This window comes from Choristoneura fumiferana, chromosome 16 (genome assembly GCF_025370935.1).
Source record: "Choristoneura fumiferana chromosome 16, NRCan_CFum_1, whole genome shotgun sequence".
Taxonomy (NCBI): domain Eukaryota; kingdom Metazoa; phylum Arthropoda; class Insecta; order Lepidoptera; family Tortricidae; genus Choristoneura; species Choristoneura fumiferana.
In genome coordinates this window covers 15,863,697-15,891,385 of record NC_133487.1, presented here as the reverse complement: position 1 = coordinate 15,891,385, position 27,689 = coordinate 15,863,697, and the positions used below count along the sequence as shown (strand labels likewise).

The 27,689-nt window shown below is 35.6% G+C and overlaps 1 protein-coding gene across 1 annotated transcript in view; it reads left to right on the top strand.

Annotated features, from left to right (window-relative positions):
* Positions 1–27,689, top strand: part of mspo (M-spondin) — a 52,760-nt gene that overhangs the window by 14,614 nt on the left and 10,457 nt on the right. Inside the window, exons 2-5 of the mRNA XM_074098791.1 lie at positions 8,840–9,103; positions 17,674–17,873; positions 24,227–24,331; positions 25,423–25,602. Of these exons, the coding sequence (XP_073954892.1) occupies positions 8,914–9,103; positions 17,674–17,873; positions 24,227–24,331; positions 25,423–25,602 (675 nt within the window). The 5' untranslated portion in view covers positions 8,840–8,913. The remainder of the gene's footprint in view (positions 1–8,839; positions 9,104–17,673; positions 17,874–24,226; positions 24,332–25,422; positions 25,603–27,689) is intronic.

Below are 27,689 nucleotides of genomic sequence, written 5' to 3'. Positions count from 1 at the left end.
ACTAGACTTTAAACTAGAGCTTTAGTGTAGAAGAGATATAAACGGACATATAGGTATCCAGTGGCGTGCACCTCAGGTAAACACTCCATTTCAATAGAATTTAACAATCCTTGACATGTAATCCCGACGACAGTTAAGCGTATGACTGGGCGGGAATAAACCAAGAATAGACATAGAATTTCGAGTTAGAAAGGGGCACAGCATTATTCTTTTTTTATTCCTTTTATAATCACATCAACACGGACATACACAATAAGTGCGTCCACGTTAGATGTCTTAAGTGTCTTGAAAATGGTCAGATTATTGAAATGTAGTAGGCAGCGCCAGTAGCTGCAATGAATATAGGCCCTAGACACTAGGGCGTGTGGGCTAATGTTAGTGTTATGAAGTGGGAATGATGAAGCCGGAAACTAGACATTCGAACTCCAAGACAGAATACCTACTTAGGGGCGGTTTCACCACCCACTGATTTATTTTATTTGACGGATAAATATGTGATGCCGTCTGCGTCTATTCGAACAAAATAAACGGAGGTTGCATCACATTTATTCGTCAAATAGCCATGGTAGGTTGTGTTAGGGTATTTTTAGACTAAGAATCAAGGGTCTAATGACAAATCAATTAAAAATATTAACAACAGCAAGTTAAAACTGTCCATTAGCTTCTAATTGAGACTGATACTAAACGACGTAATGACAAATTCGACCCAAACATCACCCCAATTTACACCTTACTAAATTCACAAACAGTCTAAATTAGTCAAAAAGCCTGTATTGATGTTTCAAATGCGATATCGTTCATATTCGAATCATTAATCTTAATTATCGGAGGAACAATGTTGGACTGATTCAGTGTACGTAGAAAAATACCTATTGTTTGGGCAACACGGCAATGCTTTTATAGATTGACAGTCAATAAGTCTAGCTAATGATGGCGTCGGGAAATTATCCGATTTTGCTGGTCGTTATTTAATAGTTCGATAGGAAATGTATTTGGCTGACGAAATGGATTGGATAGGTGAATGTTTTTTTTGTGGTGTCATCCCAGTCTATATACGTCCCACTGCTGGGCAGCCTCCTTTCAGAACAAGAGGGCTTGGGCCATAGTTCCCACGCGGGCCCAGTGCGGATTGGGAACGCACCATTGTAATGTGTATAGGTTTTGATAAACATAACTCATAGCATTTATAGGTCATTAGACTTGAACGCTTCTCGACGACCGAATGGCCAAGTGGTTAGAGAATCTGACTACAAAGCTTGAGGTCCCGGGTTCGATTCCCGGCCGGGGCAGATATTTGTATGAGTAATACGAATGTTTGTTCTTGGGTCTTGGATGTTTAAAATTTTATGTATTTAACCGTTGTCTAGTATCCATGGTACATTTTATGTATTTAACCGTTGTCTAGTATCCATAGTACGAGTACAAGCTTTGCTTAGTTTGGGTCCCATGATATTTATTATTATTACTTAGGTACGGTATATAATAAAATAAAACATGCCTTTGGGGGAGAAAAGTCCTTGAGTGGCGATCACGAATCGGAAGACGAAGCATTGGCTGGCCTTCCACTAACTGGACTCATGGACTGGCGGCATCGTGAGGTGGATGCGAGTGACGAGTTGTCGTTCATTGTGGCGTTCTAAGGGGGAGGCCTTTGTTCAGTAGGAGTCTTCCGGCTGATGATGATGATGATGATGATGATTTAGGACCGAAGTTTAGAAAATTGACAAAATTAAATGAGCTATTATTAAGCGCTGAAAAAAATATTACAGACTAAACATTTCCTGTAGATTTATAATAAAAATGTTTTATTGGCAAATACATTCTAATAAATGAGAAAAAAAAAATAAGTAGACCGACTTAGACGTTTTGTAGAATGGTATTCGAATAATAATAACTAATGGGTTATAATGGAAATATTTCGCATGAAAGACAGCTCTGACGTGTATTTTTGTAAAACCTCACTACCAAAATGATTTGGTAAAAAACGGAAATAAATGGGAATCACCGCACATCAGAATAAGAGTTTATCTATACGTTATATTAGTTTTTCCTTAAAAAACGTCAGCATTTAGACATTAACAAGGCATTTGAAAAACCTCAAAACCACCTGAATGGTCAATTTTTTGTTTGCACGCTCCCCAACGAATTTTGTACGAAAATAGTTTGATTTTCAAAGACTGTATGTTAATTTCAACAAAACTATCTTTACGTGTTTCGGAGAAAAAGGGTCTTAGCACATAGATAGAAAACAACCAAGTGACTCCACAAAGATTTTTTCACTTCTCATGCACGTAAGTTGGTATTTATGCTGGATCTAGGCGACATAAAATTATTTTTTATGCTCTTGTGCATAAAGTTAAGTCTTCGTCTAAGACCAATTAAGCTAATCAGGTGTCAACAGTCACAAACAAATAGTGATTAAATATATACATTTTTTTAATGATCTTTATTTTATGTAAAACTAAATATCGATCAAATCAATATATCATTATAAATCAATAAAATTAAAAATTTATAATTATAAGTCAACAATATAACTAAAAAAATATGATTTAACAATGCATGATATATAAAAGGTACCTAGTAAGTGAATATTTTTTTTCCACTGTTGCTATTTAAGTTTCTCTCAATCGAAGTGAAAAGCAGAGTGTAAAACTCGGGCATTAAACCCATTTTCCCCTCGACGTGTCTAATTGTCTATCCACACTCGCCGTACCGGTTCGGGTGGCTATATGAACGTCTCGGATAAAATGGCTCGTTTTATGTTCTTGTTGTACAATATACTATTTCCTGTTTATGTACGGAATCCTAAAAATACCTCAAAAATGTCTACGACGAAACCCCAACGACACTCGAAACAGCTTACGGTGGAGGTCAATTAATATTTTAAACTTCCCGCAAACTTGCATCCCACAGTTTGGGTACATTTTGAATTATTAAATCTTCATTAGACACTGTATCTCAAACTTGGCGCCATAACTTTAGTAATATTTTAATAAGCCGCGAATATTTACCGTGCAATTTTGCATATTGCGTCTTGTTTATTCAAGTGAGATGGAAGATTTATGGGAACACAAGTGCTGTCTAGTTTATTAAAAAATTTTTGGACCTTCACCTGTCTGACTAACAAGCTAAGTCATCATCATCGTCATCATCCCTAGCCTATGTACGTCCCACTGCTGGGCATAGATATCCTTTCAGAGAATGAGAGTGGTTGGGCTATAGATCCCATGCGTTTGGGAACTTCACACGGACCATTGAATTACTTCACAGCTTTGTCCAGGTTTCCTCACGATATGTTCCTTCACCATAAAGCTAGTGGTAATTTTCAAATGTTATTTCGCACATGAATTTCGATAAACTCTGTACAACAATAAATCATTAAACATACAATTTTGTATAGATCATTTTTCTGTCACAAAGGAATATTTTCAAGTTAGTTAGTTTGGAATGGTTTTATCAATCAGAGGCCGTACTGACTGTCTAATGAATGCTCATTTCTTTCTACCTTCATCGTATGGCATGTGAAAGAAAGAAATGATGACAACGATTTTAATTGCGTGTGCGTTAAGCGACGACAGAATATTTGGCATTTTATTTCTATATATGTTCATCTTCCGTTTGTAACAGTATTTTCCAGACCCTCTACAATACTTCGATAAACTTAACGGTGCAAATACCGAAACTTCGCATAATAGTGTTATCGGTCCGCAGAGAGCCGCAGGCGCTTAAAACAAAAGGGGAAGTTGGGGTAACTTGGCCATCCGTAGGGGAGCGCGGGGCAAACAGGGGCAAGAGTGCAATACAAATATTTGCGGGCAAATTTTTGATGATTTTATAAGGGAGTTTAATTTCAGGTACGTTTAGTGATTACAAAGGGTTGGTTTTTAATTGGATTCTGCAAACCGTTCAGCTTTAATGGAAAATACACATAAAATTATAATATATATATATGTTGTCGTCTGTATTAATTTTATACCTGGCACTTTCTTCATTAGGCACACTTTCAGCATTTAAGATTAGATAGAGAAAGACGTAGGTACTTTGCATGAGACGTCGCATCAAGTCGAGTCATACATGCTGTAAACAGAAAAGCGTTTTAGAACGAGATAGCTATACCTACAGATTTAACAAAAAATCGCTATAAATACAATTCTCAACTGATTTTTTTTTCTTTTAGCTAAATTATTGTGTGTATCTATATATTTTCATAATAATAATAATACTTATAAGTAATAGAAGGTGTCAAATACAGAATTTCAAGAAAATTTGCTATCTGTGGGTTTTCGGAGGCGATGGGGTCACCAACAAACACCTAATATCAATTCGAACGATTTAAATTAGCGTCTAATTGATCGAATCTTTATTTTCTCTTTATTTTTCTCGAACTTTCGTACAGTCCGGATCTAAAGCCAAGTCACGCGCGGTCGTTCGTTCCAAAGTTCTAACGTTTAAATTGAATGGCACGGCGTTACGCATTCAGAGGTGATTACAGCTTATTGCTTTCAGAATAGGCGCCCAGATTTCATTGAAAAGTTACGCCTTCCACAAAACTCAATCGCGTATCGGAATATTGTATAAGTTTAGATTCGTTTAGACGGTATTCAACCTGTGGCTCGCCATGATTCTATGAGTAGCATAAAATTTTAAAAATAAATGTATTAAGTATCACGTGACAATTTACAATAATCGACTTAGTTGGGAGTATTATACATCTGAAACTCGAAACAATCCACAAACGCTTGAACAAATATCTATTTATTTCTTATAAGTGCCCAGATGCCAAAATAAAAAACCATAGATTTATCTTCGACAATGACGATCTTCCATATAAAGTTTCATCCCCTATTTCACCCTCTCACAGGAAGAATTTTTAAAAACGTGCGAACAAATATCTATTTATCTCTTATCACGTGCCGAAATGGCAAGTTTAATAAAGATTTATCGATTTATCTTCGATAATGACGACCTTCCATATAAACTTTAATCCCCTATTTCATCCCCTTACAGGTCGAATTTTCAAAAAAGCTCAAACAAATAACTACTTATTTCTTATTGAGTGCCTAAATGCCAAATTTAATGGTTTTATCTTCGACAGCGACGAACTTCCACCATATAAACTTTTATCCCCTATTTCAACTCCTTAAAGCCTCTTTTTCGCGATAAAAGATAGCCTAAGTTCTTTTCCAAGGTCTATTCTATCTCTGTACCCAATTTAATCAAAATCGGTTCAGTTGTTTAGGCCGAAAAGCGTAACAGACAGACAGACAGACAGACAGAAAGACAGAGTTACTTTCGCATTTGTAATATTATAGTATAATAGTATATAGTATGGAAGTATGGATAGTATGGATATAAGCAGGATTATAACAAATCGAAAACTTGAAACTGGTGAAACGGTTTATTTTTAGTTAAGTGTTTTTGTCAGTTGGTTGCCACCGATTTTATATTTATTTCAAATTTGTTTGTATTCTATATTCCGATCCTTTTCTGTCCCGCATTGTTGATAAGTGTATTAGGTTAAGTTTAGATTTAGTAACCCTTAAGGTTAAGGTTCTGGCAGAATCTGCGAAGCAATTTGTGGCATCGTGCTGTGAGCCAGATTACCTTTTTGTCTATATTTTGCTCTTACTGCTTTTGCTATTTTTGTTTTTGTTTCTCTTAATGTGACCAAATAATTTTATATTTGCGTTCACAATTAGGCACGGTTCGGTCGCACGTGCAGCGTGCAATGACGGCCTCACGGTCCCACCGGAAGACCAGCGCCAGCTCTTGAGCCGGCATTATGCTGAGGTGGGTCCGTTTCGTGAACAGTAACACTGTTTTTTTTTCTCTTTCTTTTATGTAATTATTCTGTCACTGTTCCGAATAAATGTATTTTCTTTCTTTCTTTCTTTCTTTCTTTCTAAATAATATATTTTCTTTCTTTCTTTAAATCATCGTTAGTTTCCATGGAGCTGTATTTTTGTGTAATGTAATTAACTAATACAAGTTGTTTTAAAACAATCCAGAATATTTTTAACAGGTTACTTTTGCTGACAAATATTTATGTACATAGAACGATGTTCAAAATGTACCTTGTATCGTGCCGCTATTCCCTGTAACCAGAAGTATGAAACAAAATAACACTCCATTTTCAATAATTTCCAACCTGTTTACGAATAACAAAATGGCCGAAACTTCTGCCCGTTCCATTAAAAGCATCCGTTAACATATAAAAAATATAGTCCACTTTAAAGGGTGAGCCGGGATTAAAAAACCCGCAACGTCAGCACTTTTCCTGAAATATTGGCAAAATATTGAGGAAAGGATAACTCACCCCTTTGGGGCGGGATCATTGCACGATATTTATTGGCCCTATGCTAAATGTCTGGGGTTTTTCGCCAAAATGAAGAGGTTTTCAGGTGCCGTTTGTTTCCTGTTAGGGTTGAATTTTGTTTCAATTCCGGAATTGAAGGGGCTTTTTTTTATTCGACTGGATGGCAAACGAGCAAGTGGATCTCCTGATGGTAAGAGATCACCACCGCCCATAAACATCTGCAACACCAGGGGTAGGTATTGCAGATGCGTTGCCAATCTAGAGGCCTACCATAAGTGCCAGTAATCCTGCTGCTGCTGTGTGCTGAGTGTGTTTTGAAAAAAGGAAATTGTATACGTGGTGTTTTATTATTTGGCAGATTAGGGTGGACTTTTCAGTTTAACGTAGTAAACATGGCATCTAGGATTATGCGAGTGAAAAACATATTTGTAATTAGAAATGTTTGGGGATATGAAGAATTTAAATTGACAAAACTCACTTTTATGTTTAAATACTTGCTGCTTCCTTATCATTACTAATATTACGAATGTAAAAGTTAGAAACTCTATCTGTCTGATACGTCTTCAAGCTTAAACCGCGGAACCAATAAAGATGAAATTTGGTATAGAGATAATAATAATATAATATATATAGATATATATATAGGATAGTTTTTACTCATTTAATTTAATAAAACATGGATTTTAAAAATATTCCAAAGTAAATTAATAAAAAGTTATTTATTATTATATTAAATCAATAAAAAACGTGATAATTAAGAGACCCTCTTTTTTGACTATGAATCTATCTTTAGTGACCAAATAAATTTGTTTTAATATAAGTATATTTTTTTTTAATTTTGAATCAAGACAAAACAAACAACTAGTTTTTATTTAAAAAAAGTTCAAACAAAAGTTCAAAAGTTTTACGTCATATCGATCCATCACTAGAGTAAAATACTACAACTAATTTAATGTTACTCAAAGTTCAACCCGTCTACTACATCTATATGACGCAAGACCCCCGTCACATCGCGCTGCGGTCATTGATCCCTTCTATTTCAGTGATGATTATTTTGAATCACTATGTGTTATGAATAGTGGGTACGAAAGATTAATTGCTTAATTTTTCTATGTGTATAAACAAGTAAGTTTTGGTAGTGATATATTTACCCACTGGGATTTTAGATTGGAGGAATGGAAATGTCACTTTTATTGTTAATTTATTGAAGACTCACTTGGATGTGATAGCGAAATGAAACGCAGTTATTTGTCCGGGGATTTATATTCCTGCTAAAACACGCGTAAATCAAAAGCTAAGTGTCAGAAAAAACATTGTTCATGTTACCACAAAAACTTAAACAAACGTGTGCGAAAAGTTCATTTATCGCAATCCTGCGATACAATTGATCTCAAACGATCTAAATGCCAAATTTAATCTAAATCGGTTCAGTGACTTAGTCATGAAGAGGTAACCGACAGACAGAGTTTATTTCTCATTCGTAATATTAATAATTACAATAAAACCATTCATTTAGGTTGATAAAGTTCATACAATAAATTCCTTTATAATTACTTAATTTTGGGACAAGGTCAAGATTCCACTTTCCTACTTCATCAAAACGTTTAATTTCAAATACCTTTTCGTAAAAATAAACTTAGAAGCTTCTCGCCGTACTAGAACCCTTCAAGTTTATTTCAATTTAAAACTCAGTGCCGGGCTAGAAATTTTGTATCTAAAACCAAAATGGTAGAATTCAAATTTGAGTAGCAACGGATCATTATAGTGGAGTACTAAAAAGTGCTGATCAATTAAACAATTATGTGTCGATGTTTTAACAACAAATTGGCCTGGTTCGACCCAATTGACAACTTAAACTATTAAAAAGTTTAGCGTATTTGGAACAGTTTTATTGTCGACTCTGATAAGTTGTTGATAAGATTAAAGTAATCCTTGCTTGTCCGTTGCCAACGTAAGCGGTAGTTGACGTTTGGAACGCGGAAAAGCAAAATATTATTGTCCTACTAATAATATGAATGCAATTCGCTATGTGGTTAGCTGGAGACCTGGAGTAACACATAGACTACTTTTTATCCCGACATTCTTACGGAATCAGTATAAAATATCTAAATCTCATCCGCTGTTTATAGAGTCCTGTAGCACAGTGGCTTATGTGTTAACGATAATGAAATCCACGTTGTAATTTTTGGAAATTCCCATAGGAATTTAGCGAAATCCCGGAATTTCAATTCAATTGACAGAAATAATGGTTTACGCGTGCGAAAACGAGGGTAAAGTTTAGTAATTAATTAATAAACGATTCTTAGAGGCTGTTTCACCATCCATTGCTTAGTGTTAACTGACGGTTAAATGTGATGCCGTCTCTATTTGTTTTGTTCGAAAGACGGAGACGGCATCACATTTCCGTCAGTTAACACTAATCAATGGAGCCGTCTCAAAGCGAGCGGACCAAGCACATTTGCTTACGATGAACCGTCTAAACAACATAACAATTTTATCATTAGATGTCTTTTGTTACAGGTACCGATTAACGTCATCATGTTGTGACAATGAGCTCTGGCTAGTGTTGTGAAAGTGTCGATATCCGTATCGATATGGCCCGGTTGTTACTAGCGCTAGTGCTGCCAGCGCTCGCTGTGGCGCTGCAGCCTAGCGACGCGGATACGTGCAATCCTGACAAGATGACAGTTTACCGGATGGTCCTGCACACGTATTGGACGAGGGAGAAGTTTCCAAAACATTACCCGGATTGGCGACCGCCGGCGCAGTGGTCGCGAGTGTATGGTGAGCATAACAAACATTATTTTGTACTAGTTATTATAATTTTTAACCCCCGACACAAAAAGAAGGGTGTTATACGTTTGACCCTAATGTCTGTTTGTCTGTGTGTAGCATTGTAGCTCTCAAACGGATGAACCGATTTCGATACGTTATTCTTAGCTATGTTTGATAAAAAATTGGTACAACCGTTTTTGAGATATTGAACCCAGAAATGACAATTTCGGGGATTTCCAACTTTTCTAAGTTAATATTTATATAAAATTTTAGGTAAATCACGTGAAACTAAATTATTGTGATAAATTATAATCTACGTACTATTAATCAACTGTGCTTTTGTGTTTTTGGTATGATAATGGATAGCTTCTACTTTTGCAATCCACGTACATGCGTCATAACTGTTTTAATATTATAGTGATGTCCTAACGAGAAAAAATATGTCTATAATCAATAAAAGTACCTACCTATCACTTTTACAGTTACAGGAACCTGGCTGAATACCAAATAAAAAATGCGCATTTAAATTTATTTACGAGCAAATTATAATTCATAAATAATCACGACAAAAGAAAACTTTGTCCTTCGTAAAACAATTCACAAAATCAAGTGAAAAGAAATAACCACTTAAGCTGATCAAATTATGACGCGCACGTAACGGCCTGTTTTATAAAGGTAAAAAATAATTATAATTGCAAATCATCTATTCATTCGAAGATTCGGCATACTTGGAAGTTTTGAGTTGATGCATAAATTTTCTCAATTGTGTGAATTCGCTCGAAATAACTAACAATGAATAAAATTTATTGCCTCTAATTTACATTTTAAAGGCGGTTTAAGATGCTCTTCAAACTTTTCAAAACGAATTATTAACACAACTTCATTCTTTACGATACATAATTTTTTATTCAGCAGTTGTTACATGTATAAAAACGTGTCCGACTAAAAGTTGTATTTGTGTGTCGTTGTATGTACTATAATTATAATAATAATAATAATAATAAATAATAAATTCATATATTTCGGGCAACTTGGCCCATACAATAAATACCTTACAGACTAACATACATATTTATAATCAATATTTAAAACTAATTTGGTGACAAAACGGCGTGACCCCGTTGAGTCACCGTCCCCGACGTCGCATTCATCTGCAATTATAATTCTCACTTATATAAAACACAAAAGTAAGTTCGTTTGTGTTCTCCTGTCAACTTTCAACTACTGAACCGATTGCGATGAAATTTTGCATTCGTCTTATGTATTAAAAGACAAGACCATAATAAATATAACATGCCTTTTATCTCGAAAAAAATAGTTGTACCCGATGGCGCGCCATTAACAAATTCGTCGCAGGCAAAGTAGCGGGCAACAGCTAGTATAAATATAATATTAAAAAGTTTTACTTGTTATAGCGTTACAATTTCATTTAACAACATCTGACTCTCTCAACTATACATATATCACAATAAAAACAGGTAAACTAAACATCCTTATTACTCGTGACTGTTAAAGAAAAATATTTTATTACTCTGAATAGCAGTATTGCGGTTAGACATACATTTGACTAACCATTGTCTTAATTGTGATTTGTGGTATAAATAAACTGTGTAAAATAACAATTAAGCAAAGAACTCGCCAAAGCGTTTTAATAAATATTGTATCGGTTTTGATATTCCTGACAGAATTATTCCAAGAAGCTATTGAATAAACAATAGAAGATGATTCAGTATGCGCCATGATTCATTTTGCAGACGTCTTACTTAACTCCTTGCGAAATGCATTTGAATTAAATTGCAAAGCGAATAAGAAATCTTGAATGAATTCGATTTCATTTGGAATATAATAGTCACTCGTAGTTTTACTTTAAATTAATCACAGATTAAAACCTTCTCAGAGTTTAAAACAGTAAATACAGATACTTCCAAATCTTTCAATGCATTAAATGACCGCTAAAAATTCGATTGTTTGAATTTATTTGCGTAAGGCAAATATCTACGTTATCAAAGAACTAGACAGAACAAAAACAAACTAGAAAGTGTATTGACTTGTAAAACGGTTACATCCATTACATTTAAAAATTAAAAAAATAAATAAAATATTTCAAAGTTTATTTTAGTTTGCTGCAGTAAAATTTCATGTTTCATAGCCATAAAAAACCGACATAAAACTCGTAGGTACAATGCTCGTCTTAGCTAATTCGTTTGATGTATCATTGTTGTTCAAAAATATCCTACACGCATGCATACCTAAACCAATCGTAGTAAAAATAACCACCAAATATCCCATTATATCGTTTAAGATTAACCAAGAAAAATACATTTCATTCATAAATAACTTCAAAGCTACAAAAATCTCGGAATAGACAATTAATTTCCACACACAGCTTAAGTCGTTCGGTTTGGCTGCGTGCCAGTGGCAAACGTTAAAATAGCTTCACTTATCGATAGCGACAGGAAACACGACACTGTCACAACACTATTATGTGACGGGAAGCTGTCTGAAGGGATGCAAGTGGAGATGAAACTATCGATATGCTGGAAGCCTTTGAGAGCGGCCCTACTGGGTTGCATACATTGGATAATTTCAAGTTTCGAAGTTGGAGACATGATTTAGCCGGGTGGGATTGAAATATCTGTGAAGTTCAGATGCTATCAAATAAACGCTTATAATACCTAAGTTATTCAACAATAATCATCATCATCATTATATCAGCCGTATGACGTCCATTATAATCTATATATCGTAATCAAATCTGCCCTAGTAACTTATTACTGGATTAAATAGCATTTCCAAGTATTTCAAGCCAGCAAATGCCGTGACTAATAAAATTTAATATAAAAGGTAAATTACTAAAGATCTTTTAGTCGAAAATCCCATAAAATCGAATGAAGGCTTTGAAGTTGCAAAATCTGTTAAACTCCGCGAGATTTCAGGCTCCCTTTGAGGCCAAATTATTATTTTATTAAATAACTACGCTTTGAATCTTTAAGAGCTGCGGCAACTTTGTAGGTAATTAGTAGATTAATTTTTGCGCGAATGTACTTAATACCGTGTACGGTACTTATAATTAATTAGTGTAAAGCTTCTCTAAAAATATATCTTGATGCAAGGCTATAGAGTGGCCCGCGTTCGGCTAAAATAACGTGTGAATAGATGTACTCCCGGTATGAAAAAATGCGTCATCGTAGGATCAGTTTTACCTGTTCATAATACCGGTTTTACCTGTTCGGTTACCTAAAAACCTGTCCGTTATACAATTTTGTGGACCACTTTCACAAATTTTAAACAAGTTTCTCATAATAAGACAAACCTCTTCTGGCGAATGAACACCAAAATACTACAGATGAACCACCATTTTTTACAGAGAAAGTACCTAATAGCAGTTGTATTCGGCTACATTAATTCAGTCACACAAACTATTTACTATTTTGTGCACAAATAAACAAACTCTGATTGCAAAGTATAAAAATAAATATTCCGTCGTAGGTAATAAATAAAATAACGAGTTGTATTTGAAACCGACGAACCATTTCATACCGCAACTGTACTCACTTTAGCGTAACCTAATTAAAAACTTTCCTCTGCCACTCGACAAGTAGGTGAATAGGTAAAAATAAAACCGTATAATTATAACTCTGCAAGTGTTTGAGGTTAATGGCGATGTGACAAATTACTTTGTTTATTGTTATTCCGCGAAGACTCATTGTAATGGACTATTTCGGGAGCTTAAGTACTTTTAGGTTTATTTATTCTTGAAGTTGATTTAGTTTTGGCTGACTTTTTATTGTTAAAGTCTAGTGATTTATCAGTTCTTATTTGTGGTGCTCGGTGCTTTCAAATAAATTTGTAGTAGCCACTTTATTTGTAGTAACAAAATCCATTCTCATTTGTCTTTTTACTTTTCGTTTTAATTAAATGTATTATTCAGTCTAATTCGAAGGCATCATAATTGATTTTATTTTACTAATATTTAGGCTGTATCTCGCTTAACATTACTAATACAGTAAGCTATTAGATGGGACTGGATGAGACCAATGAATAGGTACTTAACCATTACAAAAAATAATCTAATAATATTTTATTATCTTCTGATTTAGCACATAGGTATGAATTGAAGTTGGCATGCTGAAAAAGCATTCTTGAAAATATTTTCGGATTAGATAATAAGCCTTTTTGTTTGTATTATGGGATGGGGAGCTGCAAACATAAGTTACTCTGACAAAGTCAATTCAAGTATTCATTTATTAATTAAATGAAAAAAAAATCAAATCACTATCGCTTCTTTAAAGATATCAGATAAATAATCATCATGATTAAAAAACTAAGTTAATAAATGCCTGAAAAGATAGTTGAATATTTAACTGTCAATAAAATATTATGACATAGAGAGACAAACAAAAACATCATCAACGTAACCTATTCTCTGTCGAAGCCGAAAAAACCCACGGCTCCAGACTACTAAGTAAATTAACGTACTACATAGATCCAACTTTTTCTAAAGGAAAAAGAAAATTAGGGCGAGTGGAGGGAAAAACAAGACCATTAGTTTAAGGTGCAGGCCTAATTACTGTCATTTTTCCTTATATTCCTGGAATGTATCGTACAAGCAAAGTAGACTCCCTTACCTTGAAGCCACGGCTTAATTAAAATTGCGAAGGAAATTGTTCGTGTACTTGGTGATATAAGAACTAGGGTTGTATCGTAAGCCGAGGCAAATGTGGAGGTGAATGGAAATAGAAGTGGATAGAAATAAAATATAAATTCCTTATTGCGGTATTAAAGAGCCAAAAAATATATATTTTAAATGTGTGGACCAAAACTAAACATTATTACACTATTTTACTAGAAGTAGTAATCCCTAATAAATTAAATTAAGAAGAGACAAATTCAAATTCAGACGTCCACAGCCGGGCATATATGCCTCCTTATATAAACCTCCGTTTGCTTCGGTTGGAAGCGGCCTTCATCCACTTATGGCTTTAACTAAGAGGCAAATTATAATTTCACAAAAAGCAGTTTTGTAGCTTTGTTGCCTTCCAAGCGATTTTCTTTGTCAGATAATCTTGACAAAGGAGCTGTAGCCACATAGCACGTTAAACAATTCTACGCCAGTTATCCCTGGTCATCGCTTCTCTGACGCAAACGTTGATAGTATTTGTTGGGGCTTCGTTTTGGTCGGTCCAATGAGTAGGAGAACGTTGTTTTTTTTACATGAAACTAACCGTGGTTGAACCCTATCTCATCTGATGTTAAGTGCAGATGAGGCCAAAGGTGTATCTCACTGTTTCAGTAACAGCCTTTTCACTCTAGCCTTCATGAGCCCTAGATTGTATTTATGCGGAAATAAAGACGACGGGAGCGAATTCCATTCCTTAGCAGTTCGCTTATGCAGTTCGCATTATGAATACTAACTGGATAAGAGTGTAGACGCTCCCCCCGCCTGGAAGTCCGTTGGCAAAATAGAGATGGAGGAATTACATACAACAAATTCCTGCGCACACTCACCAAAATGTACCTGGTAAAAAACAGACAGACAAACAACTCTACGACGGCGCTCGAGGCTCTGCAGCCTGCTGTTCCCGATAAGTAGATTGTCACCAAATAGCGTTCGGGACCGGCGCTCGGGATACTTGGCGGAACCGTCCCAAAGGTGACAGCAGTATTCCATAGACACTCTTACCTGCGCTTTTTAAAGAGTAAAATGCTGCTCTGGTGTGAAATACCGCTTCACCTTATATAGGACACCAAGTTTTTTTGCAGCCATTTTCGCTCTGGACTCAATAGCCGCACCGAAGTTGAAATTAGATTGAAGGTCTAATCCAAGAAGCTCAAGGTGGTCTTTAGGTGGTAAGGATACACTCCGGAAAGTAGGAGCCAAGGTGAATGATCTCCGCTCCGTCCTCTTGATCTTTAGCCATTGACCCTTCTTTACACTACAAGTTTCTCTATAGAGTGGTCCTTACGTTAAGTCAGTCTAAAGTACCTATCGGTCAAAGAAACAGTTTTTTAGGGGTTCATAGACACGCGCGTCACGCTCAAGTATATAACTCCGTAAACATTTAACGGAGGCGGATGCGGAGATTCGATTTTTGCGGAATTTCCGCAATTAGTTAGGCGGAGGTTAAGTTCCGTTACAACCCTAATAAGAACAAGGTGAAATGTGTCTACAAATGAATATTTGCCTTGAAGTCTTAGCTAGAATGTAATTGTAATTTTGGTAGCCTGAAAGGTAGAGAGAGAATTAAAATAAAGTAGATATCTCGCACTCAAGTGTCCCTTGCAGATGGGTAGGAACATATTTTGAATTTCACTGTCACTAGTAGTTTTGGTGTAGTAGTTTTAACATTCGTTTTTAGGGTTCCGTAGCCAAAATGGCAAAAACGGAAACCTCATAGTTTCGTCATGTCTGTCCGCGGCTTTGCTTAGAAACTATTAATGCTAGAAAGCTGTAATTTTGTATGCGTGTATTTAACAATTATGCCAACAAAGTGGTAAAATAAAACGTAGAAAGAAAAAATTAAGGGTACTTCCCATAGACGTAAACGTAAAGTGGGGGTGTTTTTTTTTCTCGTCTAATTTTATAGTGTGGGATATCGTTGGATAGGTGCAAAATTTCAAGGATCTAGCTCCAGTGGTGGGCTGTGTGCTGTTTGTGAGACATTTGCGATAGCGATTAGAATTTTCTTACAAAATATATAAATAAGTTCACGTGTGTTTTTGTTCCCTTTAATTGCCTCTCAGCAATTCCTCCGTTAGGCCGGCAAAATAAATGGCTAATCTATTTTTCTTCAGCCTAATTTACCTTCCTGGAAAAATAGCCCCAGGCAGGGATCAGCAAATAAAGGTTGGCCGTGTTTGCTGCGCTATTTATAAATGCTTGCCCTACGCAAACAGTTTGATCACTTAAGTGTTTTTGATGTCAATTATAGCTTTAATTATGGCTGGGTGAGGGCTATCGATACTTTTGAAATTGTCCTGACACATTTAAGTAGGTTACACGGACTCAGTTAATTGTTAAGTGTTTAGCACTATTTAACCAATTTTTATACATGCAAGGAAATTATGTAGTATTTAATGTGTGTGTATTTGATGATGTAGTAGGTGGCAGTAGGTGGGGTTGCAATAGAACTCTTTAGTTATTGTACATAAAACATATGAAAATAACAGTTATCAAAACCAAGTACAAAGGCGAACCTATCCCATAAAGGGATCTCTGCCAGTTAACCTTTGAACAATTGAAAGGACATCAGAAACAGTCCAGTCCAGTGTCTTTAGCAAAATCTATTTCAATTGATTTTTTTTTGGCACTGAACTCACTTTAACTCCCTATAACTGATTGATTCTGGCGTTGACTCGTACTTCAAATCAAAACCCCGCGTACAAGACAGCATTTTTGCACATAAGCCTAGACGTAGTACGTCTGTGCGACGTATTTTTATGCAATACTTGCGCTTATGCTCTTCGATATCAACATATTATTATATCACACAGACTTAACTATCACAAACATCGTTGTCATTGAGAACTTGTCCCACTAATTCACTAGTTATTAATGTATCATCATCATTATTATTATGAGCCGTAGCAAGTCTACTGTTAAACATAGGCCACCCCCATAATTGCCCATAATCGGCTTGTCGTGGGGCGCCGGCGTTAGAATATTGTCCCTCCACCCGTGGGCACCGTAGAAACCGGCCGAGGGATGTTACTAGAAGGTAGGCAGCAGCGTCTTCTTGGCTACTTACTTTTACTTCTTATATCGCGCTCATCAACCGCTTACCAAACGTGGCGAGTATTTGCAACCGTTCCTCTCATCCTCACGAATTACTAAGTAATGCCGCCTAATATTCACTGAGCGGTCTACTGCCACTGCCCACTTAAAAGCCTTCTTGTTTACCTTGAAACAAGTGAGTAATCAGCTCCCTTGAGCAAGTGCAATTGGCGCGAAAGAGGGACAAAACAAGCGACTGCCGTGCAATTCGAAGAAACATGAAATCCTCATTCCCAATCCCAATGCACCTGTCTTAGAACAGAAATAAATTATCGAATCAAGTACTTACATCTTACACTCACATTCTAAAAGGGTTCAAGTCCGCGTGAATGGAGGAACTTACACCGTTTTGTTAGTAAGAGATTTGGTTGTCTCCATGCCAGTTGGCAACTGAGTTCACTACTCGTTGATTCACTAGTTACATAAACAAGGTATAAATAAGTCTCTAACTAGGATTCCCTCGTGGTATGACTCATTTATGGCAATTTGATAGTTGACTACATTATTATTAGATTTTTGGAGCGTGTGTGGACTTACATGAACTCATTTCATCATCACCGGGCATAGAGAGTGTTCCCACCCTTGTCTGTGTGCACAGGGTTGCACATTTAAATCGATCAGTATGGGCAAGTCTGTAACTGTAAGATATACCAATATATGTTCTTAGGATCCATCTCATCGATATAAGTGACCAAAAAACTGCATACATAGATAACAAAAAAACTCGTACTCCATTCGAAAATAGAACTCAGTCGATGTTTTTGGCTGTTTTGTTTATAACTTTACTATTTTTTTTTTGCTGCAGGCGTCTCCCACGACCGCTCGTACGTGCTGTTCCGCTTGGGCCGACGCGTTTCGTCCCCGGTCCGGCAGTTCGCCGAATCCGGGCGTTCGGACGCGCTCGGCTCGGCCCCCGGGACCATGGACGTGTTCGGCGCGCCGGCAGTGACGCAGGGCGCCGGCCGAACAGAGGCAGAATTCTTCGTGGATGGGAACCATTCAAGGGTTAGTACCATTACTAATATTAAAAAACAAATATAAACGCGAAATTATTATAAATGAGAAATTTTGTGAGTACCTATATGTGTGTATATGTTTGTTACTCTATCATGGTAAAACTGTTAATAGCTGGAGATCTCAAATAGCATATAGGCTACTTTATGTCCCAATATACCCACACGCTTGGGATAAAATCTCCAAATCTCTAGGCTTAGAATCTTGAAATTAAGTACAAGTTTTTTATATGCAACGTTAGTTAAATCCTCTTTTTTTTAATACTCAAGGGCTTTAGTGAAATCTCGAAATTTAAATTCAACTGCGCTGGATCTAATGTTTTACACGTGCGAAGCTGCAGTTAAGCACTAGTGTCTTCTAAAAGAGTAACGAAATTGACTATTTGACAGACAACGCATGGCTTAGCCACTGCAGCTAGAAACTTGAAAGGCACGCATATTCCTTGATCACAGAAGCGCAGTTTTTCCAAATTACCACGAGCTGGCCATTTTTTAATTCTACGGAAGCAGTCTCTTTTTGTGTAAATAGAAAAATATCGTAGGTATATAATATCACAAAATTAACCCGATATATTCAGCCAGCGGTTGGGCAAATTCAACTGAATACCCTTTTAAAAGATTTTTCATAATAGATTAATGGAGGTTGACCAATGAGACAGTCCTGTTCGAAGTGAAAATGTCTCAATATCATCATGAATAATAAATTATACTTAAAATCTTTGTAATCGAAATACCTTGTTTAACTAAAAATTAGAGGGACAAAGATATACATTTTCAACTCCATAAGTGAAGTGTTTGCAGATAGAAAAAAAAGCTGGCAGATTTTATAGTTTTTAGGGGCATATAAAATTTTGTATTTGATTAAAAAACATTGAGATATTTATAAAAACTTGTTTATTCTTGTTGTGGCATTTAAACTAAAATAACTAGGCTTGGAACATTTGGATGCTTACCGTAGTTCTAGAATCCATGGAGTCTCAACCCTAAAAATAACATTGAAAATCTTAAAAAAACTTTAATTCCTTTGAAGGTTTAGGACAGAGTTGTATTCTTGAATGAATATTACTACAGAAAAAGGAATACAATGCTGCCGTCGAATTGACTCTAACTAACAAACACCGAAAATGTTATTTCAGTAACTGTTAAAGATATAATATCTACATCTTTAAACTGGAATGCCCGATCACTAAGTTCGATGGACATATAGATGACCTCAAGAAGCTGTCAAAGAAAGCCGTGGAATATTTTAAAAAATCTAGATTTAAGTTTTAATGTTTAGTTTTCATTTGTATTTCATGCACAGTTTTGCAGTGACACTTATTCCATACGATAAATAAATACATCTTTAAACGATATCTAACAACGTAAACAACGATAAACAAAACGTATAGGCACTATATCGCTTAACTATCAGCGCAGCTCAATAACTTCCCATTTTAATTGCAAACGGTACTTGTAATATAAAACCGTCGGCATTGCCAACATTCCCCGACAATGCCTGAAAATATCGTATTTCATCACTAATTAATGCCCTCGAGAGCAAACAACAATTACGATACGTCAAACTGTTGTACTGCCGAATAAAAAGCCGAATCGATTCAAATTCTCGTAATAAAAGGGGAGTTTTATCGTACGTACGTATCGCGTTTGTTTATTCGGCCAACTCGGTTTCGGCTATTTGGCGTTCACGGTAAACGATAACGACTTTCGCCGAATGTCGTGTGTTTGAACGTTAATATTTATGTGTTATTACGAGCGGGTACTTTCGATGAAAAGTATCCTATTATAAAATTATATTCCGTTTTACGAATGTTCTGGTACACGATATTCTCTGGATATTAGGGTTTATTATTTTAGTATCGTTGGGGAGACCCGTATTTTAGTATCGTTTGTGTGTACTTACGTCCTTCATTCATAATTATTCACTATTTAGGGATTATAAATCGTAGCTGCTTATGTAATAAATTATGCACCTGAAAACAAAATTTTACTCAAATTGTAATAACGAAATCACCTTTGTTACTGGGGTAATTAATTGTACAAACAGAACAAATTTAATTTTGACATTGGATTATTCTGATGAAAATTATATTTTAATGCTAGCTTATGCCCGTAAGAGGTAATTTTGCACTTGCAGCAAAATTCACCATCCCTGTATCTAGTATTATCTTCTATTTCTTGTCCTTCAATGTCAAAGACAATGCGTTTTAGCTTTCTGGTTTCAAGTGTCTGGCCTAGGCGTTGATGTGTCAGTCAGTCTCTCATCAAAAACGGAGTTCTGACTTGAATGCGTCAGTTTGAACTCCTTTTTAAATACCTATTTAATAATAAAATAGCATCACAAGGAAGATATTATACAACAAAGAAACACATTATTATAAAAAATATAAATACATCTCTAGACCTTACAGACATTTTTCTATTCAATCTAGTAGAGAGCTGGTATAGAGAAAAAAATCAATTTCATTCGCCCGACGAAAGTCCGGTTGTGGAACAAACCAAATGATATTACCAAAATTCACTCTGATTGATTTGTATTATTTATTACATTTATGTATTGATATTGTTTATTATAAGGAACCTTGTGACCTCCGCCCTTCAACCGGTATTCGTCGATTTCTGCCTACAAGAAGGGTCTCTAAATGAATTAGGTTCAGTACAGTCTACGAGATAAACATAATGCTGTTGTTTACTAAAGGCCGTGTTTGTTCTTTGATCGAATTATAGTCGGATACATTTAGTTCCTGCTTAATAAACGACGGACTGTATTGGATGAATTAGAGATAGGTCTAGAAATTTTGTCTCTAGAAGTAATTTTGATAAAAGGAACGAACTAACCTTGACGTTTGAAGCCTAATTGTGTTTTGTTATTTAAAGTGTTTTGACGTTTTTGAACTGACCTCTAAATTAAAATTAAAATAGGTATTAATATGGGTTTTCTTATGTTTCGGCGAATAACGTTTGGTAACCTGTTTCATTTTACAACTTTTGTTTAATATTTCTGAAACAGTAAATATTTTAGGAATTCTGTAATATAAAACTAATCTAACCTAACCTAAAAGGTTTTACACGATGGCCCTGAAATAAATCCTGAAATAATTACAGTTTTAGAGTTTGCGAAATCAAACAGGTTGCCAAACGCGTTGCGAAAAGGCAGTACCCGATTAAATTGTCTAATTACCGGGGTAAAAAAAAAAAACAAAAACCAAACAAAAGAAATAATACATGTCCAATAATTTCTGAAAACCGATGGATTAGAATTTTTTGAGACACTAGTCTATTGTAAAAGAAAATTAATTTGAAAACTTGCCACGTAAACAACACTTTTATCACTTCAATGTTACATTGAAACCTGAGACGAAACCTTTCCTCACCTAAGTAATCAGCCGTCGTGCTAAGTTCTCTTGTTGTTTGCGTATCACGAAACTTCGGGCATTATTCGAGTTCTTGTTAACTTCAGTGTCTCTACTAGTTATAAAAGGTTGAGCACGAAACTTGGTAATCTAGAGTAGAATGTGAGATTATTAGGTAGGTCAAGAGTGATTTCCTTTGCTTAAAGAAAAAAAAAATACACACTACAAACACTCAATAATGTTTTTTTAGGTACACATTTTTTTTTTGGTAATTATGCCTAAGATGAGTTTGTTTAGGTCAAATTTTAGTAAATACCTTGTAAAACGCGAGGGACGCTACAATAAAGGAATCTCAAAACAATAAATAATCAAATAAATAACATACCTTTTCCAGTCAAATTTCACCAACTTTTAATGATGAGATAAACTTAAAATTTGGCACGGATATACAGTTTGGATAACAATGCAACTGCTTTCAATTTGAAGTACAGTCATCAAAATAGTGGTGTTAAAAATGTTATGTTTTTTTACAGCAACTTATTTTAATACTTAGGGTATATGTCTTATAATTATTGTCATAAATGTGACCTGCCCTCAAAATATTACTATCAGTTTTAATTGGACGAAGTGGCAGTAATTTGATGAAGGTAGAGGAAGAGGCTCTCCTGGGACAGTAGATTAGGTTGCGGATGTAAAGGCTTAGCTCGGGAGTTGACGTCAAATATGTGTAACTCTTTTCTCAAGACTGAAACATTAGTGGATCTGAATAATATATCTAAACTAATTTCCATGAAAATTATGCGTAAATACATCAGTCCATATAAACAAGTAAGAAATACTCAGCTTCCTCCGACAAATATTAAGTTTACTTATTCAAAGAATTTATGGAGTGTCCCAGAAGTTAAGAGACAAAATAGAGTCTCTAATGAACAAAATATATTTATAATGAAGCCTTTAGACTGTCCTTATATGTTCGCTGACAAATTCCATCAAAAATTAAACATAAAAAATGAAATGAACATGAAAAAAATATTCATTACCAAAAACTAAAAACAATTATAAACATGAAAAGAAAATACATATTGGAAAATTGCGAGTAAAATAAAAATATAACTTGTAATAACAGTCAGTGCTGCTCGATATTTTTTTTTGACGTTCGCCTGGCGCTCTGCTGCGTGTCATGATACTATTTTACTACAAAGTTCTATAAACCGAGTTAAAATGCCAAATACAAATTACTTCATGTGTGAGGCGCTGTCTAATGGCAAAGTTACTTATTCAATCAATTTAACCCAGCCCAGTGCGCGCCGTCCGTCTGCGCACGACATTTTATTAATTACTGACTGTCTCAGCAATCTACCTGTACTGCTACATATAACACAATTCTTATGTTTAACATGAAACGAAAAACTCTTGAAAAGTTTTATGGGAATTTTCAATTGATGTTAACATTATAGTTACCGTGTCAAAAAAGTAACTTAACCCTTCGCATGTCTGGTAGGGTAGAAGAAACCCAGGTTATTAAAATAAGTCCATATAATATTGTTTAAAATTTGAAATTTATCGCATCGTGTCTCAACGTTCACATAGGTGTTCAGTCAAACGTCCTAAATAATCTGCTGAAATATTTTTGAAGTACTTTCTCTTTCTTTGTACGTGTAATTACATACCGATCTACAAAATTTTGATTTAATCCGTACACTGAGTGACTGATAATTGTTGTGCATGTTTTTCTCAAACATTTAATCACACGGGTATTGTATTGCTAAGAGGTTAAGTTAAATAAAAGCTTGTAAAAAAAAGATCAATTAAATACAGTCAGCTCCCGGCCCAGGAGCGCGTATTGTCTGCCTTTGGCATATTAATTACCGACTGTCTGTGCGGTCTACCTGTTACTAAGAAACGTGATATAATCCATACTTACTAATATTATAAAGTGTGTGTTTGTATGTTTGTAAGTTTGTCCGTCCCTCTAGTTTATGGGCCCGAGAGTGCCATGGGCTAGTTTTTATCCCGGAAAAATGCACAGATCCCGAAGGAATAGCGCGCGATAACCGAATTCACCACGCGGGCGAAGCCGCGGGCAAAAGCTAGTTTTTACGTAAAGTTGCGTAATTACTTCGTTCATAATTGTTCATAGTACCTTCTTTTAGTTCTAAATACGAACTTTTACTTGCGCGACCAATGATTTTTTGGGTAATTTTTGGAATTATAAAAAAAAATTACAGCCACGGCAAAAAATAACTTTTTTTTTATGGTATAGGGGGCAAACGAGCAGGCGGATCGCCTGATGGTAAGCGATTACCGTCGCCCATGGACACCTGCAACGCCAGAAGATTAACTGAAACCAATATATAAAAATATAAACGTACCTTCTCCAGGGTGATTATCTCTAAAGTTTTAAGTCTGGCGCAATGTCAGCCAGTCAATGATGTGGCTTCAGGTTTTTACAAGCATTTATTTAACTTTCAACTTTCGTATGTAAATGAATAAGTACCCATATACATACCGGGTGTCGCCTGTAATACGAGTATCAAATTAAAACATAGATCGTCCTCGTCAAACTGAACAACATTAGTTCAGCGACTTTTAAAAACAATGGAGTCTTTCAATTTTAATTTTTTCATACAAATTAAATAATGCTATCAATGAACGCCATCCCAGAACACAACTGACGTCGCCTGTCACGCTACAAACATTAAGCATTTTGCTTTACATTGCTTCTTCGAATAAACTTAAAAGTGTAATAAATATTAAAAAAACTAAAAGTCGCTGAACTAGTTAATGTTGTTAAGTTTGATGAATATGATCTATGTTTTAATTATTTGCTCATATTACAGGCCACACCCGGTATTATCTTGTAGTTCAAAATTTTCAATTCCTTTTTCGAACACTGAGCTGAAATGAAGAACCCTATATTGAGCCCTATATAGGGCGTATTCGACACCTTGGCCGGGTTTTTATTATTTTTAAGATGAATCCCTTGTCACAGGTGTCAGTGATGGCCAGGATGATACCGTCCCCTGACTGGTTCGTGGGCGTGGACAGCTTCGACCTCTGCGTCGACGGGAACTGGCTGGACAGCATCACTATAGAGGTAAACTAATGAAAGAAATAAAATAAAAAAAAAACATTTTTTCGTTACAAAATGGGAAGAATGGATAAATATAAAATACATGTCACGAAATGGTCCCAAATCAGCAACCTGCCGGTCTTGCGAACGGCGCTGGACTTCCTTTGGGACTATCTGGAACAAACTGATTCATGCCCAGTCAACTAAAAAGATATCGATACGGTTAAATTTACGAAAATAAATATACACGACCCTAATGTTATGTGCATAAAGTCGTGTATAGGTACATAGGTATATTTTTGTAACTTTGGCCGTATCGATAACTTTGTAGGTGACTGCGCCAGGATGGACCTTTTAATAATCAATTTCGCTTTGCTTTCCTTGACAAAAGTATGGGACGTCAACACGACATTAGTAGCACAAAGGTTTCACACAGGTACATAATTCTACAGTGTTTTACCTGCAGCCAGGCTTTTTTTAAGGGAGGTTAAAGTTACGTATTTCTGTAACTTAACCATAACACTAATTCAATCAATAAACTAAAATCCAGACTTTGTTTACTTTCTAACAAAATTATAAATGTAATAGTGAAAGTATTTGTCGGGTGTAACTTACACTTATTTGTCAATTTATTTACTTTGCTGTACATTGCTGTCCAAAATCATTTTGCTAGAAAGTTAACAAAGTCTGAATTTTAGTTTATTAATTGAATTAATGTCATGGTTTAGTTACAGAAATAGCCTTTAACCTCCCTTAAAAAAGCTTGGCTGGCGGTAACACACTGTATATATTCTTCTGTACATTGCATCTTGAGTTATCCTTGTGATCTTTAGAGATGATAATGATACAGCTTGATTGATATAAGTTTATTTGAGAGCAATGAAATAAAGTATTTTTTTTTAAGTAGCCTATATAGTGTCCCACTGCTGGGCAAAGGTCAATTAATCTACTTAAATTTCCAAGGAATTGAATAGGAAATTATTGCTTTTCACTATCCCTATCAAGACATAAATAACGGTTATAAGTATTATTTCATTTCCAAATCATACTTACTAATTTATAGTTTGTGATGGTGTATAAAAATGTCTATTAATATTATTAATTCTTCTTACCAGGTGGATCCTCTCGACGCAGGCACTGACAACGGTTTCACGTTCACGGCACCGAACTGGCCGACCGCCCCCCAGGGGGTAGCGTACCGCATCACCTCCAAATACCCCTCCCATCCGGCGGGGTCGTTCTTCTACCCCCACCTGAGAAGGTTACCGCCGATAGCCACTTTCCAGTTTATTAAGGTAAGTACGAGATTTAGACTCCGGACCGTCCTTTACCAACACTGATGAGATATGTGCTTAATGGGATCTATAGGGTAAACCTATTATAGGGTAGGTAGGTACTTCCAGTTGTCGTGAAAACTTGAAATTGGGTATGGAGGTAATCATCTAAAATTACCCCTACACTTTGCTTAGGAGAGGGCTGCTGTGCTCAAGCTAAAAGGCGTCTAAGTGACAAAATCAAGTTTCGAGATGGAGTCGAAAAACGCAATGATTTTTTAAAATAGATGCTAGTTAATATCTATAATTTGTAATATCAACTTGCGTCTATCTTTTACACTCCATTTTAAAACTTAATTTTGTCACGAAGCCGCCTTGAGCACGGCTGAGGGGCTCCGCTAACACTGTATTCATACTGCAAATTTGTACGGAGTTTTCTGTGCGCGAGTCCGACATTTGTCTTAATTTTTTAGTTAATATTTATGGTTACTTTCTATCTAACAACTGCAAAGTCAAAAGGAAGGGTTATGATTTCAATAGGTTGTACCATTATTAAAAGACACTTAAGTAAAACACAAAACTGTAATTATTATACAAACATTGACAATCATATTTCACCCTCGAACGATTACAGACAACACGTAATAGAAGGGACAGAAGACAAATGGTAATAGTGACGTCATTACGTAAATAATAAGCGGAGAAGCTCGCGTGTGTCACTTACAAACCTTTAGCTTGGTATTATCCAAAGAGGTTGGTTCTGCTTAATACTACTCCTGGAGTATAGTGAAATAAATTGAATTACTCACGTATCAAGTTGAAGCTAATTATCAATGGCTAAGAGTTAGAGACTGCAGCTGGGTTTTTAACTTCACTGTCTGGACCCTCCTTTCCCAGTCGTCTGTAACGGATTTTTCCCAATTTCATGCCATCTCCTACAAAGAACCTCATGTAACATTTAAAAATACCTAAGTAAACAAAAGCAAGGACATAGTGTATTTTTTGGCCCTTAAGGAGACTAAACCCAGAAAAAAAAACATAAAGATTAAGGTGTGATTGACTGATTCAGGCGTTACTTTGCAGAAATATTATATACAAGAAACCCCCTTTCTTCCAATTCCACATGAACCAGCATAATTTTGTCACACAAATCTATTACACATTACCAACGCGTTTTAGACTTTATAAGAGTTAATTTTCAAAGCTAAGCGACCACACAATCGTTCCCAAGCAAATCAAATGACGTTCTGATAGAGTCGTATAGATATAGCTGTCTTGTAGGTAGCGAAAGAGAAATTTAAATGATAGTTACTCGTAATTTTATCGAGGCGCATCAACTACTTATTTGTGTTCATGGTGATAAAATAACGCAAACACTATATGGACACTAAGTACTCGTACTTAACTAGAAATAGCGTGACATGGCCTATCCACTAAGTAGATTCCCACCACATTGTCTCCATTTTTACCATAACATTAGTGATTACAAGCATGGCAAGAGTTGATACACTATTAATTTGTGAAGTGCTGTATCCGTCAATCATTTAATCCCACTAATATTTGTAAGTCTGCTTGTTTGTTTGTGACTTCATCATGTCTAAACCACTGAACCTATTAACGAATTTTGCGCAGACGGAGTCGCGGGTAGCGGCTAGTTTAATATAATTTTCCATGTTGCCTAACAAAAGTTTCAGGCCACTGATACCTAAATACTCCGAATTTTATATAAAAAAAAGATTCCAAAAAATTCAAAGGGAAACTTTCCATGTTCCAATCAGCCAGTCCCATGTAGAACAGAGCCCCGAAACTGACAACACATTAGCTGTGCGTCGGACAGATACAAATTACGTAATTTATAACGTTAAGTCTTTTCTCTTTCGGTGTGGCTGTGTCTGCCGCTGGCATAACATTTGAAATTATAATTCCGCTAATCTGATACAAGACTGGTGGTGTTTAAAATAATCTTTAGCCATACTAGTAAACCCGCAGAAGCTTCAAACTTTAAGTTTGAAGTGTGCTATTTAAATGTTCAAAGTTTTATTTGCTCGAATCATTTTTGGTTTAAAAATCAGTGTGGATCAACACAATTCACCATTGTACGAGTAAAT